The sequence below is a fragment of the Cyprinodon tularosa genome, unplaced genomic scaffold (genome assembly GCF_016077235.1).
Source record: "Cyprinodon tularosa strain WSP-4 unplaced genomic scaffold, ASM1607723v1 ctg997, whole genome shotgun sequence".
Lineage (NCBI taxonomy): Eukaryota > Metazoa > Chordata > Actinopteri > Cyprinodontiformes > Cyprinodontidae > Cyprinodon > Cyprinodon tularosa.
Window position 1 is genome coordinate 23,642 of NW_024039781.1, and position 16,043 is coordinate 39,684.

The 16,043-nt window shown below is 49.6% G+C and overlaps 1 protein-coding gene and 1 long non-coding RNA gene across 2 annotated transcripts; one reads left to right on the top strand and one right to left on the bottom strand.

Moving 5' to 3' along the window:
* The first annotated feature begins 2,187 nt into the window (after positions 1–2,187).
* Positions 2,188–3,283, top strand: LOC119777284 (protein ALP1-like). The gene is made up of 3 exons (XM_038276102.1): positions 2,188–2,551; positions 2,670–2,876; positions 3,013–3,283. The coding sequence occupies exons 1-3, from the start codon at positions 2,204–2,206 to the stop codon at positions 3,013–3,015; spliced, it is 558 nt and encodes a 185-aa protein (XP_038132030.1). The 5' UTR covers positions 2,188–2,203; the 3' UTR covers positions 3,016–3,283.
* A 534-nt stretch (positions 3,284–3,817) lies between these two features.
* LOC119777294 lies at positions 3,818–8,452 on the bottom strand. Its single transcript, XR_005279905.1, has 3 exons — positions 8,326–8,452; positions 4,322–4,409; positions 3,818–4,204 (listed from the first exon to the last, which is right to left on the bottom strand). It is a non-coding gene; the product is annotated as an uncharacterized LOC119777294 (long non-coding RNA).
* Positions 8,453–16,043: the final 7,591 nt, after the last annotated feature.

Here is a 16,043-nt window from a genome sequence, read left to right on the forward strand (position 1 = left end):
GCGTCCTAGGTTTTCGAACAGAGCCATTATCTGTGTTGCATCATTTATTGATCAAGTATCTATTTTTGAGGAGGAATGTAACTGAAATAGAATAGAATAGAATAGAATAGAATAGGAACAGCCTTTGTTGCCCCCCACTGGGGAAACCAACCTGTACTAGCAACAGCAAATTGGTAAGAAGGAACTTAGATTCACAAGGACACAAAAAAAAAAACTAACTAAGAAATAAGAGTCTGATAAATAGGGTGTAGAAATAAAAAATAAAAAAGTGAATTGTATTAATTAAAACACGGAATTATAAATTTAATTACCTTTTTAGAAACAAGTAAAGAAAAGAAATAGAATTTAGTTCCACACTCCATTCCACTTGTTGGTGGTTTTGAACCATTAGCTTTTGTTCTTCTCTTCATTGGCTTCCTGTTAAATCCAGAATAGAATTTAAAATCCTCCTTCTCACATATAAAGCCTTAAATGGCCAAGCTCCATCTGATATCAGAGATCTGATTGTTCCTTATGTTCCTAACAGAGCACTTCGCTCTCAATCTGCAGGTTTACTAGTGGTTCCTAGAACTTCTAAAAGTAGAATGGGAGGCAGATCTTTTAGTTCTCAGGCTCCTCTCCTGTGGAACCAACTACCAGTTTTAGTCCGTGAGGCAGACACCCTGTCTACTTTTAAGGCTAGGCTTAAAACTTTCCTTTTTGATAAAGCTTATAGTTAGAGTGGCTCAGGTTATCCTGATCTATCTCTATAGTTATGCTGCTATAGGCTTAGACTGCTGGAGGACATAGGGACCCCTTTTTCATCATTCTGCTTCATTCTATGGCTCTGTTCGAAAACCTAGGACGTGTCCTCCAAGGACGCGGTCTACCTAGACTGGATCCTTCGAAGACCGTGAAAATAAGGAGACCGGAAGTGTTCTGGCTATAAATTCGACCGGTCTAGCCTCCTTCTGCTGCCTCCGCCCCTCATTCGGTGTAAGGTTCTTTGCTTAGCAACCGTGACAGCTCCCGCACAGGGCAAGAAAAATAATGGTTGCGGAACGACTAACCATTGTTTTGTTAGGCAATCTAATTTTTGAAGAGCTCTAGCAGCAGTACCCTCGCCTAAGATATTCTAGATATCTGATGCTGATGAATAATCGTATTCAGGTAAAGTAAATGTCGTCATTGTTTTTATTTGTGTAACTACAGAAATACATGCAGCGTAATGGCAAGTGAAATAATCAAATATATGTAAAAATGCTGCTGCATCAAACGCCTTTTATTACTTTTGTCAAGATAAATGTAACTTTAAATAAAGTCATTTAAAATAACCGGGCCCTAAATTCAATGGGACACCTGTCCCTGGCTCTGCACACCTAATGTAAATGGAAAGCTGATTAACAATCAGTCCTCTAAATGAGGACTGAAAGGAAACATGCAGAATAGGCAAAGCTCTGGACCTCAGTGCTTTGAGTTAAAGAACCCTTATTTAGAATTCCTTTTTTGTTGATAGAATGAAAGACAATTTAAACTAAATTCCCTTTATTGTCCCACAATGAGGAAATTCTGGTGTTTAAAGTAGCAAGGAGATTATGGAAAAAATGGTTACACAAATGTGGACCTTAGAAAAGTGTATTTGAATAACATAATAGTGAAGAGTTTGAAAAGAAGTACATTTCATTGTTCTCACACATTCAAAATAATGTAAAACACATTGTTAGACTAATTTATTCTGTTGTTTTCTCGTCTATAGACTAGATCGCAGTACTGCAGGATCAACCTCAGTGTCCCTGTCCTCAATCGCTTCTTAGATGAGGAGGACACCAGACCTGATTTCAGACTGAGCAGGGAGTCTTTGGCAGTGCTCTTAAATCTCCTGAACCAAGATCGGCCACATGGATGGGGAGCCACTATTGAAACATTGGTGTTCCATTTTCTGGCTGGCAAGTGGTGCATCCTACAGGGTGGCGTCAGCTTCGTTTGGAATTCCACGTACCACTGTTCATGACATCATTCATGGGGTCACAAAGGATGTAGTGGCCATCCTTTCCCGGGTTATCTACCTCCCCAAATCTGCACAGGAGATAGATGTCGTGTCTTTTGGGTTTGCACGGCTGGCACGCCACAGAGCTTTTTCCAAAGCAGTGGGTGCAATAAAAGGCTGCCAGGCGGCGTTGATGGTCAGTGCTTTAGGAATAGGAAACTGTTCCCATCCATCATCATGCAAGCTGTTTGTGATCATCAGGGCCGTTTCATAGACACATATGTGGGTTGGCCTGGGTCAGTGCATGACTCCAGGGTCCTCCGACACAGCCCACTGTATAGGCAGTCGGTCTATCCTCCTCCAGGGTATTTCCTTGTTGCAGATGGAGGGTATCCCTGCCTCCAACACCCACCCCCCCTCATAGCTCCCTACAAGAAGCCGGTACAAAGTGTGGGAGCCCTGCGCTTCAATAGCCATCATTCCAGAGCGCGCTGTATAGTGGAGCGAGCTTTTGGAATGATGAAGACCAGATTCCGTGTCATCTTCATGCAAGCGCTGGAGGTGCACCACTCGTTTGTACCTTATGTAGGTTTTTGCAAAACCATGGAACTTTCCTGAACACACTACCTATATACATAACAATTAATGCTATAAATATTTCCCAAAAAAAGATGTATTTCTGAATCTGTAATTTGCCCCCCAGGTCATAACAGCATGCGCCATCCTTCACAGCATCTGCCTGGGTGCTGGTGATGTGATGTCACCAGACGATGAAGCAGAAGAGGCTGTAGATGAGGATGAGGGGGAGACAGAGCTTGGAGCAGTCAGTGGTGCTTGGTGGCGGGACCAAATCGCAGCTGAGGTGTCCGCCCTGGAGGAGGTACCACCAGACCACACCTACTGTTTGCAGGTAAACCAAAATAAGTGTCACGTCGAAGAATTGATGTGTCAGAGTGTTATCATCATTGTAGTATTAACACTCCATGCACAGAATCGCTTTTGCATGCCTTTGGTTTATTCATTTTTCCTGATTTCTTGTATATTAGTGATGCTGAGGTTGACTGTGCCCAGCCCTGTAAACCCAATTGGATGATGGCGTGGACGCTGCTTGATCCCATCCGAAAACCTCCACAGGCCACTGAGTGATGCTTTACTATCCAGAAAAAAGCATGCAGTCTATTGGAGCAACCCATCCACGTCGCTGGTCTTAAAGCAGAAGACACACTACCAGAGACCTCCTGCTTAGTTAACCATTAGACTGTTACCCTTTTTAGAAAAACATGCAGAGTCGGATAAATGAGGTCAATCCTGTATATTTACTATTGGAAATATTTTATCACAAGATTCTCCTTGAATATATCCTTTATTTCCTTTAAAAATGTTTGTGTTATGACCTCAATTCTTAGGAATTACACAAGTTACAATAAATGTTTATATTGTGGAAATAAAAGGTGGGTGCTAGTTAAGTAGATTTACTCAAGTAACCTTTTGAAAACAGTAATTTTACAGGTTTGAACTGTTTACCTTTGATTAAAATTCCTTGCTACTCCATTCGCTTAATGGAAACAAGGTTGTTCTAAATGAATATGCACCACAGAGGCACTTTTTGTTTTTTTTTTACTCTGCTTGAGTAGGCTTTAACAAATACTCTCTACTTTGACTTGAGCATTTTGTTTAAAGAGCAATTTCCTTTTACTTCAACCAGGGTAATTAAGTAGTGTTACATTTAAGTACCTTTTTTGGGTTCTGTGTCAACATCTGGTGGAAATGTGTTTGAACATTTGAGTAATGGAAGATGAAGGCTCACCAACAATAACTCATCTTCCCAAAAACAAGACATTTGAGACAGAATTGTAAAGAGTCATTTATTGGCTATTTTTTCCAGAATAGAAAAAAGCTTGTCCATCCTCTCCTTGCTTTCCTGTGCCCTCCTCTCCTCCACCTCCCTTTGATGCTTCATGTCCTCCTTGATGAGGTCCAGCAGCTCTGCGGTGGGATCTCTGTGCCGTTTCGGGCCCCTTCTGGCTGCTGGCTCTGTCTGGTAGTAGTCGTCCTCCTCCTCCTGGTTGGCCACTGCTGCACTTGACCCTGGAATGTCCTCTGGGATTGAAGAAATCAGGACAGGGGGTGTGATGGAAGCCCTCTGTCCCAACACTCGTCCATTTGGACAAACCAAGGCCAAGTAGCAGCAGTGGGTTTCCCACTCGTTCCCTCCCCTGACCCTGGGAACTTGCAGTCCTATAGACAGAAAAAAACAAAACCCAGTTCAAAAATCAAAGATCAACAGCAATATTTGATGACATGTGTTTATTTTTATTTTTTATTTTTTTGATAGTCAAAGCAAAGCTGACTTACTTTATATTTTGTTTTGAGGTTGTCCCATTTTTTCTTGGCCTGCGTGGGGCTCACCTTTCCCTCCAGGCCCATCTTCTCCAGAATGATTCTAGAACATACAGAACATAATTACTGGTTTACAAATGATAAAAGATAGTATTCAGTATTGCATAAAACCAGCATGGATGTTATATCATGTTTCCTGTTGACATGACCAAGGAAGAGGGAAGATTAAAACATGGGTTATGTTGTGACGAGAAAGCAAGGGGCAGATGCTGCTTAGGATGTTACTGTACCTCCGAGCTGTGTGGGCAGAATTCTTGGTCCCAGTGAAGAGACCCTCATTTTCCCCCCTGAGCTTTATAAAGAGCTCCGTCTGCTCCTTGCTCCCTATAAGAAATTAATCTTCAGGATGACGTGAACCATGTATTGTTGCTAGCATTCAGGTTTTTGTCTTGGCAGACGGAAAAATGATTAGAAGTACATTTTTACAATGACGAAAACATATTAAGGCTTCAACCGGATTCAAATGTTGACATGTGAAGTCAGGAATTATCTAATATGTTCTATTCCGTTTTATGGATATATGGACTGGAAATGGAAATTAGGAGTGTGGATAAATATGTATTGAATCCAGAATAATGGGATGCGTAAACATATGTGAATATGAAAATGTTTCAGCCTGCTATGCTTGGAAAAAAGGGAGGTGGATGTGGCTGGTGGATGCCATTTGATTGCTTATGTTTGGTTCTTAGGGAGAGAACATTTAATTCCCCCTAATGCCCATTCCAATCAAATTAATTAAATCATATTGACGTTCAAAGACATTTAACTGCATTTTGGTCATGCCTACCAACAAGTGCTGACAGAATTTCACAGGTCAAATGCACTTACATTTCAGCGCGTATTTTTCAACTTGCGTTGAAGAAGCTGTTCCAACATGAAACAAAACAGGATTACAGAATATGAAAACTTCTACAGTACTTCTTTAGAGCACCGAATGAGAAATTTAATTATTTATATAACATAATTCCATAGGTGTGCCACACTGCACAGATATTCGAAATTATCCTTGATTGCCAACCAAACACATTTGGACAAGGCAAATTAATCATTCAATGAACCAAACATTACCTGTGACATAGGTAATTCAATTATCATTTCAATAAAAAAATAGGTTCAGTAATTTCAGACGAAAATATTCACAATACTTGTATGATATCAAGGTGTACTTACAACTTTCGCCACTATTCGTCGCCATTTTTTGTTTTTCCTCCGAGCTTGTAGCATATTTATAGGGCTTGCTTGGTCTCGCAATGAATCCTGGGATATCCAAGGATGAGAGGATACATCGGACCCGTCCTTCAAATCAGGAAAAAAGAAGGACGCATTTTAAGGCCGCATAACGAGGGCTCTTGGAATCAGACCAAACCTCGGCGCCGCGCTATGACGTCATCGGCCTTCGAATCCGGTCTTCTAAGGATGCGTCCTAGGTTTTCGAACAGAACCTATCTCTATTCTCCCACTCTGCAGAATCTATTAGTTCAATCTCTAACATTCTGCTCTCTCTGCTTTTTCTCATAGTAGCTTCATCTGGTCTGTTCCTGTTTGGCTGTGACTCCATCCTGGAGAGAAATATCAGCTGTGCTGCTGCCATCAACACCTTTGTTTCTAGATGTTGGAGCTTGGCCTGTTTTCCAGTGTAGTCCTGTTTCTCTGACTGTGACTAACTGGATGTGCTCTCTTCATCCTCTGACATGGGAGCTGGCTCGGAGCTCGTCTGCCTGGCTGTGTGTTTCCTGGACGGGGCCGCCTGTGGAGCTGGTTGACAGTTGCCTTTTGTATCTATGCTTCTTTTTCTATGTCTGCTTCTGTCTCCTTGAACCCCAGTGGGCCTCAGCAGATGGCCGCTCACACTGAGCCTGGTTCTGCTGGAGGTTTCTTCCTGTTCAAAGGGAGTTTTTCCTCTCCACTGTCGCTACAAGCATGCTTAGTGTGAGGGATTGCTGAAGAGTCAATGAGTCGATGCAATCAGCTGGTTTTCCTTAGATAGAAAACTTTGAATCAATCTGACTGGATGATCTGGTTGAACTGGATCTATAAAGTGACCTGAGATGACATGATGTGAATTGAAGCTATAGAAATAAACTGAAACTAAATTCAGTGAACAAATCGGTTTGGAGAACAGCTGACTGATTGAACCTCAGTCCTACGTCAGTCTGGAGAAAATGTTTGTTCCTGAGAGAAGGTTAGAAAAATGCTGAATGTGGCCTTTTTCTCCTAAATAACTCATGCAAATGATTGAACGTCTTCAAACCAACCGGGTTTGGTCTGTGACCCGTTTTAAATGACAACTAATAACTCAGAACGCATGAAAATTACAACAGTAAAATGTTTACCAATATAGACATGTTAGACATGGCTGGAAAGCTTAGATTCTCCACAATCTAACCACCGAGTTCATTTCATAGACACAGCGAGCAGCAAAGCACAATTACCACAGATTTAGCAGCATGTCAACATGTAAACAAACAGAGCAGCCACAGCTAGCAAGCATGTCTTCATTACTACTGTTCAAAAAACACCTTTTATTCTGGAGAATAGAATAAAACTACTTTGAACTGATGCAGCTTGTTTTATTCACCCAATTTCCTTATATATTCAGAAACTAGAAGGTGGGAACTTTCAAATAATGTATCACACATTTAATTTGGGCTTACAGTCCCTCAGTTATTTGCTTTTCCATTTGGGTTTGGAAAATAGGCGAGAATTACCCAAAATGAGGAGGATGTTTAGTATTTGTTCATATTTTGGGCCTGTTGAGATGATAAGCAACAGCAGCAAAAAGAAGCAGAAAAAATAGATATTCAGAACATGAAGTAACGTGAAAACAATGGAAATATTAAAGTCCATTTTTATACTTAAAGGAATAAAGTCAGAGAAAAATAAATTAATAGATTGGTTTTTGACTAAGCAGGAAACCCAGCGTACCTGGAGAGAACCATGAAGGGAAGGAAAGGAAAGGAAAGGAAAGGAAAGGAAAGGAAAGGGAAGGGAAGGGAAGGAAAGGAAAGGAAAGGAAAGGAAAGGAAAGGGAAGGGAAGGAAAGGAAAGGAAAGGAAAGGAAAGGAAAGGAAAGGAAAGGAAAGGAAAGGAGCAGTTTAAGTCGGCTAACCAACTTCCTGGTTGTTCCTAAGTAAAGTGTTTTGTTTGGGAACCACAGTGGGGAGCTGGTCCACCTGCCAGCGAGTATGCATCTGATAGAAACCTATGGAGATCCTATCCAAGCCACTGCTGATGCCAGAGACGATCTTGTTCCAAATCCCATGGGGCTCTTTGATTTTTAAATGGGTTTGAAGGTAACCCAGTAATAAAGCATCAAATGATGTGTTCAAATCCAGGGCTGCATGCAATAGTTTTTGAATATTCCCATATTCGTTAAAGATGTCCTTTGAAATCCTTTCGGCGAGCAATTCCATCTGTTGGACCTGCGGCCGAGAGCCAGAACTGGTTTTACTGGGGCAGTGTGTTATTACCTGGTAGAGACGTTGCACTATGGTTCGATGAGCACCTAATGGGAGAGACCTGCCAGCGGCCTTTGAGCTGTTTAACACATTTTTAATGAGTAGAGCCAGAAAAACAGCATTGGGGTTCTCAGGCTCGTTATCCCACGGATTACGGACGGTAAAATTTAACGAATACACACATTCTCTCTTTTTCACTCCCAGCTCTTTTGTCAGACTTTTCATTAGATGGGATTCAAAAACGCGGTTGCTCGCCATGGCGGCCTGAAGCAAGTATTTAGCTGCGCCGAATGTTTTATACAGGTTCGTAGAAACAGTTTTTACCGTGTCTGTTAGATTCTCCTGCAGAATGATCTCCAGACACGGCTCTTTGGTCCACATTATCAGTTGGGACAGACGGTTTCTCATTTTGGCCAAACAGCCTTGGTAGAATTCATCCTGAACTTTTCGGGGGCAGTTCATCATGTTTCTCCAAAGCAAAACAGAGAACAGAGCATTTACCTTGTCCTGTTTTCCAGGGCGAACAAATGACAGATCAGCTCCAAGTTTATTTTCCATTTCTGAAACAATCTTTCTCACTATTTGGCAGACAGAAAATAACAGCAACCTCTCTGCAGGAAGTTCCAGCTGTTCTGAGATGCACAATTCTACCGGCTGACCTCACCATAGAACCGCCTCTGTGACGTCACAAGGTTCCAGGGGAGGGGCTTGTGTGGGCGGGATTATTAGTCGAATTCTAAGAAGAAAACAGACCAAGATTTATATAAAATTAATAAATGTATATTTATACAGTGTGTAAATAATAAATATAACAACTGACGTCATTTTAATTAGTTTTATTGTTTTTGTAAAGATCAATTCCTCCTCAGTTAGACCAAAAGAAAACATGATTATCAATGAAAGAGCCCCAGAAAGTGCAGAAAATGGTTTGTTCCAGCCTCAGCGCTCTCTGGTAACAGTCAGGAGATGCGCCAGAAATGAAGGGCAGCGATGAGATGCCACCTAGAAACATCATCCAGTCAGGAGAGAAAGAGGAAATCCCCAGAAAGGGCAAACCCAGGGCCGCTCCAACCTAAAGGCGCAGCGCGCTGAGCCTCATGCTTCCGCTGGGGCCACATTAGCGCCTGTAGCGCATCTGCGCAATGGATGCGCCATGTTGTGCATATGCGCTATACTGGAGGAGAGAGAGAGACAGGCTGCGATCTGAGCGCGCGGTGCAGGGCCGCGCTCATCTGATGGTGGAGCGCGTGCAGGCAGCCATCAACATGTCCTCTTAACAAAAGCAGAAAAAAGGCCAAACATGGAGAAAGTTGGGCTTCCTTTGCAGGAAGGAGCCTTTAGGAGCAGGAACAGCCAGTTTCCTCTCAGAGGGGATTCTATTTCCAGCCTCTGTCTAAACTGGAGAATTTCACTCATTATTAAATGTTCATTCCTTCACCTCTGCTGAGACAGAGCCGTCAAATAAGAGCTATAAACTTTACCCACAGATAATATATTGGCTCTAGTTTGATATCAACTTGTTAAGAATTTCAATCTGAAAAACTCACAGGGAGAGAAAAGACAATTAGAAGAAATTTATTGAGACAATAACTTTAGTCTTTGGCGCTCAGACCTCGGCAGGAAACATAGCGCTGAATTCTGATAGATATGCATGAACAGGAGTAAAGAACAGGGCTGTTCCCCCCCCAGGTCTGAAACTGGTGGAGGAGTGGAGATAGATGGAGTTGGTCAGTCTGTAGACTGCTGGTTGGAGAGACGGTCTGCTGAGCTTTATGGGGAGATCCAGTGGACTGCGTGAGCTGATACTAGAGCTTCACTTCCTGGAAGATGGAAGTCCAGCTGGATAACACAGGATGAGAGAACCTGTCCATGATGAGCAAGCATGAGGCGACAGTGGAGAGGAAAAACTCCCCTTTAGGAAGTTACCTCTGACAGAACCAGGCTCAGCATGGCGGTCTGCTGCCGGACCGGTTAAAATGAGACAGATAATGCAGTGAGAGTCCAGGAGGAATGACGCTCTGATGAAGCTTTAGCTACGATGGTGGAGGAGGGGCTGGAGGGGGGAGGAAACGGGGTCATCTGAATGAAGTCACAGCGCATCCACCCCCTGCAGCGCATCCGCCCCCTGCAGCGCATCCGCCCCCTGCAGCGCATCCGCCCCCTGCATCGCATCCGCCCCCTGCATCGCATCCGCCCCCTGCAGCGCATCCGCCCCCTGCAGCGCATCCGCCCCCTGCATCGCATCCGCCCCCTGCAGCGCATCCGCCCCCTGCAGCGCATCCGCCCCCTGCATCGCATCCACCCCCTGCAGCGCATCCACCCCCTGCAGCGCATCCACCCCCTGCAGCGCATCCACCCCCTGCAGCGCTTCCGCCGCCTGCAGCGCATCCACCCCCTGCATCGCATCCGCCCCCTGCAGCGCATCCACCCCCTGCAGCGCATCCACCCCCTGCAGCGCTTCCGCCGCCTGCAGCGCATCCACCCCCTGCAGCGCATCCGCCCCCTGCATCGCATCCGCCCCCTGCAGCGCATCCGCCCCCTGCAGCGCATCCACCCCCTGCAGCGCATCCGCCCCCTGCAGCGCATCCACCCCCTGCAGCGCATCCGCCCCCTGCAGCGCATCCACCCCCTGCAGCGCATCCACCCCCTGCAGCGCTTCCGCCGCCTGCAGCGCATCCGCCCCCTGCATCGCATCCGCCCCCAGCAGCGCATCCACCCCCTGCAGCGCATCCACCCCCTGCAGCGCATCCACCCCCTGCAGCGCTTCCGCCGCCTGCATCGCATCCACCCCCTGCAGCGCATCCGCCCCCTGCATCGCATCCAACCCCTGCAGCGCATCCGCCCCCTGCAGCGCATCCGCCCCCTGCAGCGCATCCGCCCCCTGCATCGCATCCACCCCCTGCAGCGCATCCGCCCCCTGCAGCGCATCCGCCCAATGCAGCGCATCCGCCCCCTGCATCGCATCCGCCCCCTGCAGCGCATCCGCCCCCTGCATCGCATCCGCCCCCTGCAGCGCATCCACCCCCTGCAGCGCTTCCGCCGCCTGCATCGCATCCACCCCCTGCAGCGCATCCGCCCCCTGCAGCGCATCCACCGCCTGCAACGCATCCGCCCCCTGCAGCGCATCCGCCCCCTGCAGCGCATCCGCCCCCTGCAGCGCATCCGCCCCCTGCAGCGCATCCACCCCCTGCAGCGCATCCGCCCCCTGCATCGCATCCGCCCCCTGCAGCGCATCCGCCCCCTGCAGCGCATCCACCGCCTGCAGCGCATCCACCCCCTGCAGCGCATCCACCCCCTGCATCGCATCCACCCCCTGCATCGCATCCACCCCCTGCATCGCATCCACCCCCTGCAGCGCATCCGCCGCCTGCAGGGCATCCGCCGCCTGCAGCGCATCCGCCCCCTGCAGCGCATCCGCCGCCTGCAGCGCATCCGCCGCCTGCAGCGCATCCGCCGCCTGCAGGGCATCCGCCCCCTGCAGCGCATCCGCCGCCTGCAGGGCATCCGCCGCCTGCAGCGCATCCGCCCCCTGCAGCGCATCCGCCCCCTGCATCGCATCCACCCCCTGCAGCGCATCCGCCGCCTGCAGCGCATCCGCCGCCTGCAGCGCATCCGCCCCCTGCATCGCATCCGCCCCCTGCAGCGCATCCGCCCCCTGCAGCGCATCCGCCCCCTGCATCGCATCCGCCCCCTGCAGCGCATCCGCCCCCTGCATCGCATCCGCCCCCTGCAGCGCATCCACCCCCTGCAGCGCTTCCGCCGCCTGCATCGCATCCACCCCCTGCAGCGCATCCGCCCCCTGCAGCGCATCCACCGCCTGCAGCGCATCCGCCCCCTGCAGCGCATCCGCCCCCTGCAGCGCATCCGCCCCCTGCAGCGCATCCGCCCCCTGCAGCGCATCCGCCCCCTGCAGCGCATCCGCCCCCTGCATCGCATCCGCCCCCTGCAGCGCATCCGCCCCCTGCAGCGCATCCACCGCCTGCAGCGCATCCACCCCCTGCAGCGCTTCCACCCCCTGCATCGCATCCACCCCCTGCAGCGCATCCGCCCCCTGCAGCGCATCCGCCGCCTGCAGGGCATCCGCCGCCTGCAGCGCATCCGCCCCCTGCAGCGCATCCGCCGCCTGCAGCGCATCCGCCGCCTGCAGCGCATCCGCCGCCTGCAGGGCATCCGCCCCCTGCAGCGCATCCGCCGCCTGCAGGGCATCCGCCGCCTGCAGCGCATCCGCCCCCTGCAGCGCATCCGCCCCCTGCATCGCATCCACCCCCTGCAGCGCATCCGCCGCCTGCAGCGCATCCGCCGCCTGCAGCGCATCCGCCCCCTGCATCGCATCCGCCCCCTGCAGCGCATCCGCCCCCTGCAGCGCATCCACCGCCTGCAGCGCATCCACCCCCTGCAGCGCATCCACCGCCTGCAGCGCATCCACCCCCTGCATCGCATCCACCCCCTGCAGCGCATCCGCCGCCTGCAGGGCATCCGCCGCCTGCAGCGCATCCGCCCCCTGCATCGCATCCACCCCCTGCAGCGCATCCGCCCCCTGCATTGCATCCACCCCCTGCAGCGCATCCGCCCCCTGCATCGCATCCGCCCCCTGCATCGCATCCACCCCCTGCATCGCATCCGCCCCCTGCAGCGCATCCGCCCCCTGCAGCGCATCCACCCCCTGCAGCGCTTCCACCGCCTGCAGCGCATCCACCCCCTGCAGCACATCCGCCCCCTGCATCGCATCCACCCCCTGCAGCGCATCCACCCCCTGCAGCGCATCCACCCCCTGCAGCGCATCCGCCCCCTGCAGCGCTTCCGCCGCCTGCAGCGCATCCGCCGCCTGCATCGCATCCGCCGCCTGCATCGCATCCACCCCCTGCAGCGCATCCACCCCCTGCAGCGCATCCACCCCCTGCAGCGCTTCCGCCGCCTGCAGCGCATCCGCCGCCTGCATCGCATCCGCCGCCTGCATCGCATCCACCCCCTGCAGCGCATCCACCCCCTGCAGCGCATCCACCCCCTGCAGCGCATCCGCCGCCTGCATCGCATCCACCGCCTGCATCGCATCCACCCCCTGCAGCGCATCCACCCCCTGCAGCGCATCCGCCGCCTGCAGCGCATCCACCCCCTGCAGCGCATCCACCGCCTGCATCGCATCCGCCGCCTGCATCGCATCCACCCCCTGCAGCGCATCCACCGCCTGCATCGCATCCGCCGCCTGCATCGCATCCGCCGCCTGCATCGCATCCACCGCCTGCAGCGCTTCCGCCGCCTGCATCGCATCCACCGCCTGCATCGCATCCACCGCCTGCAGCGCTTCCGTCGCCTGCATCGCATCCACCGCCTGCATCGCATCCACCGCCTGCAGCGCTTCCGCCGCCTGCATCGCATCCACCGCCTGCAGCGCATCCACCCCCTGCAGCGCATCCACCCCCTGCAGCGCTTCCGCCGCCTGCATCGCATCCACCGCCTGCAGCGCTTCCGCCGCCTGCATCGCATCCACCACATGCAGCGCATCCACCCCCTGCAGCGCATCCACCCCCTGCAGCGCTTCCGCCGCCTGCATCGCATCCACCGCCTGCATCGCATCCACCCCCTGCAGCGCATCCGCCGCCTGCATCGCATCCACCGCCTGCATCGCATCCACCGCCTGCAGCGCATCCACCCCCTGCAGCGCATCCGCCGCCTGCAGCGCATCCACCCCCTGCAGCGCATCCACCCCCTGCAGCGCATCCGCCGCCTGCAGCGCATCCACCCCCTGCAGCGCATCCGCCGCCTGCAGCGCATCCACCCCCTGCAGCGCATCCACCCCCTGCAGCGCATCCGCCGCCTGCAGCGCATCCGCCGCCTGCATCGCATCCACCGCCTGCAGCGCATCCGCCGCCTGCATCGCATCCACCGCCTGCAGCGCATCCGCCCCCTGCAGCGAATCCGCCGCCTGCAGCGCATCCGCCGCCTGCATCGCATCCACCGCCTGCAGCGCATCCACCCCCTGCAGCGAATCCCCCCCTTGCAGCGCATCCGCCCCCTGCAGCGCATCCACTGCCTGCGCCCAGGAGCAGGCAGATGTAGATCTGAGGCCTTTTAAGATGATCTTTGGATGCTGATTGGCTGTTTTGAGGCGGATCTTTTTAACGCTGATTGAAATGAGAGCAGTAATGCATTGACACAGGAAACAAAACTTGGATGTAAATGTTTATAACTATTTAATCCTGACTTAGGTTTTTTTTGTACTGTAGTTTTTGTATAAAAATAATACAACTAGATTAACGATAATAATAACATTCTGATAATATAGCAGTAGGAGTAGTTTCTGTGAATATTAGTAGTAATAGTACTAACAGGTAGAGCTGGGCATCGATTCTGATTTCTAAATCAGTTAAGGTCAATTTTCCTTGGATATGGAGGGCATTAGCTAAAGAACTAATGAAACTAACTTTAGTAAAAATATGAGTGTTAAAATAAAACTTTAACCACATGCAGTTACATTCATGATGTACTTTTTATTTAACACGACCTGAGCGCAACAAAAAAGTAAAAATGTAGATAAATTCAAACCACAGAGCAGACTGCGTAAATAAAGAGCCTACAAAACATCACAACCTTCTGGTTGCAGAACCAATCTGGATCATAATGACGTACTAGAGGATGTAATGAGCAGTGATGGTTGGGGTCAAAGGCCAGGGCAACTCTTGCTGTTGATTTAAGTGATGCTTTGATGCCATGTTCCACACCTGCCCTCATGTTTGCGATTGTCGCTTCACGTGACTGTTTGCGTGTGAGTAAAACGTAGCGTAGATCTAGAGTCTTCAGAACGCTGCGGAAGCCGCCATCTTTACAGATAAATGGAGCGACAGCCTTCGTCATTTTCTGGGCTCGCAGAGAGTTTGTCCGTAACTTGAACACAAATGACTTCTACCGCTGCGTTTGCTCACAGCAGATAGGGTTTGCAGGTGGTATCTCGTTAAAAGATTAATTGCGTTGCCACAATATTTGACCTCCACGTAGCAAATCGTACACAACGTTCGGCTCTTATCCAGTTCATCTGTGCTGTCATCTTTTTTAAATCCAAAACATTTCCAGACTTCATGTTTTCGAGTCATTCAAAGGAAATAAATTTTAATTGATTAATTGATTTTTTTTGACGCAGCCCTGGAACCAGGCCAGAACAGTAATGGAACCAGCAGGACTCGTATTAGATTATAGAATCATATTTCTCCTCTCCTGTGGAACCAACTACCAGTTTTAGTCCGTGAGGCAGACACCCTGTCTACTTTTAAGGCTAGGCTTAAAACTTTCCTTTTTAATAAAGCTTCTAGTTAGAGTGGCTCAGGTTATCCTGAGCTATCTCTATAGTTCTGCTGCTATAGGCTTAGACTGCTGGAGGACATAGGGACCCCTTTTTCATCATTCTGCTTCATTCTATCTCTATTCTCCCACTCTGCAGAATCTGTTAGTTCAATCTCTAACGTTCTGCTCTCTCTGCTTTTTCTCATAGTAGCTTCATCTGGTCTGTTCCTGTTTGGCTGTGACTCCATCCTGGAGAGAAATATCAGCTGTGCTGCTGCCATCAACACCTTTGTTTCTAGATGTTGGAGCTTGGCCTGTTTTCCAGTGTAGTCCTGTTTCTCTGACTGTGACTAACTGGATGTGCTCTCTTCATCCTCTGACATGGGAGCTGGCTCGGAGCTTTATAGATAAACTGAATGAAACTGAATTATTTTTAATAATGTCAAAGTTGTTATAGTTAGCATAGAAAAACATCAACAGACAATGATCATATTAGATTTCTGTATAAATCTATAAGGTTATTTATTTGCTGTGTTCAGGAAATCACGAGGCTTTATATCGACTTACTCATAGTTTTCTTTGATAAATGTGACTCTTAAATTTCTCAAGAAAAGTTCTTCCAGTTATTGTTGTTGTTGTTGCATAAACTATGACTTATATTCCTCTCCTTGATTCCTACATTTGACTTTCATGGGTTTCTCTGCACAATGGATCTCAGACTTTAGCCTGTCAGTACATTTCAGACAGCTTCCCCAGCAGCAGCTATTTATCTGCTGATATCAAAGAGGAGATGAGGGTATTTCTACCTCTAATATTTCCATTTCTTTTCCCTTTGTGTTGTTCCTGGAAAGATAATACTTTGGTAAAAGATCTCAGAAGCAGCAGGAAGCCTTCAGCACTGATGCTTCTTCTCTATTTTCCCTTAGATATACCCTCACAGCAAT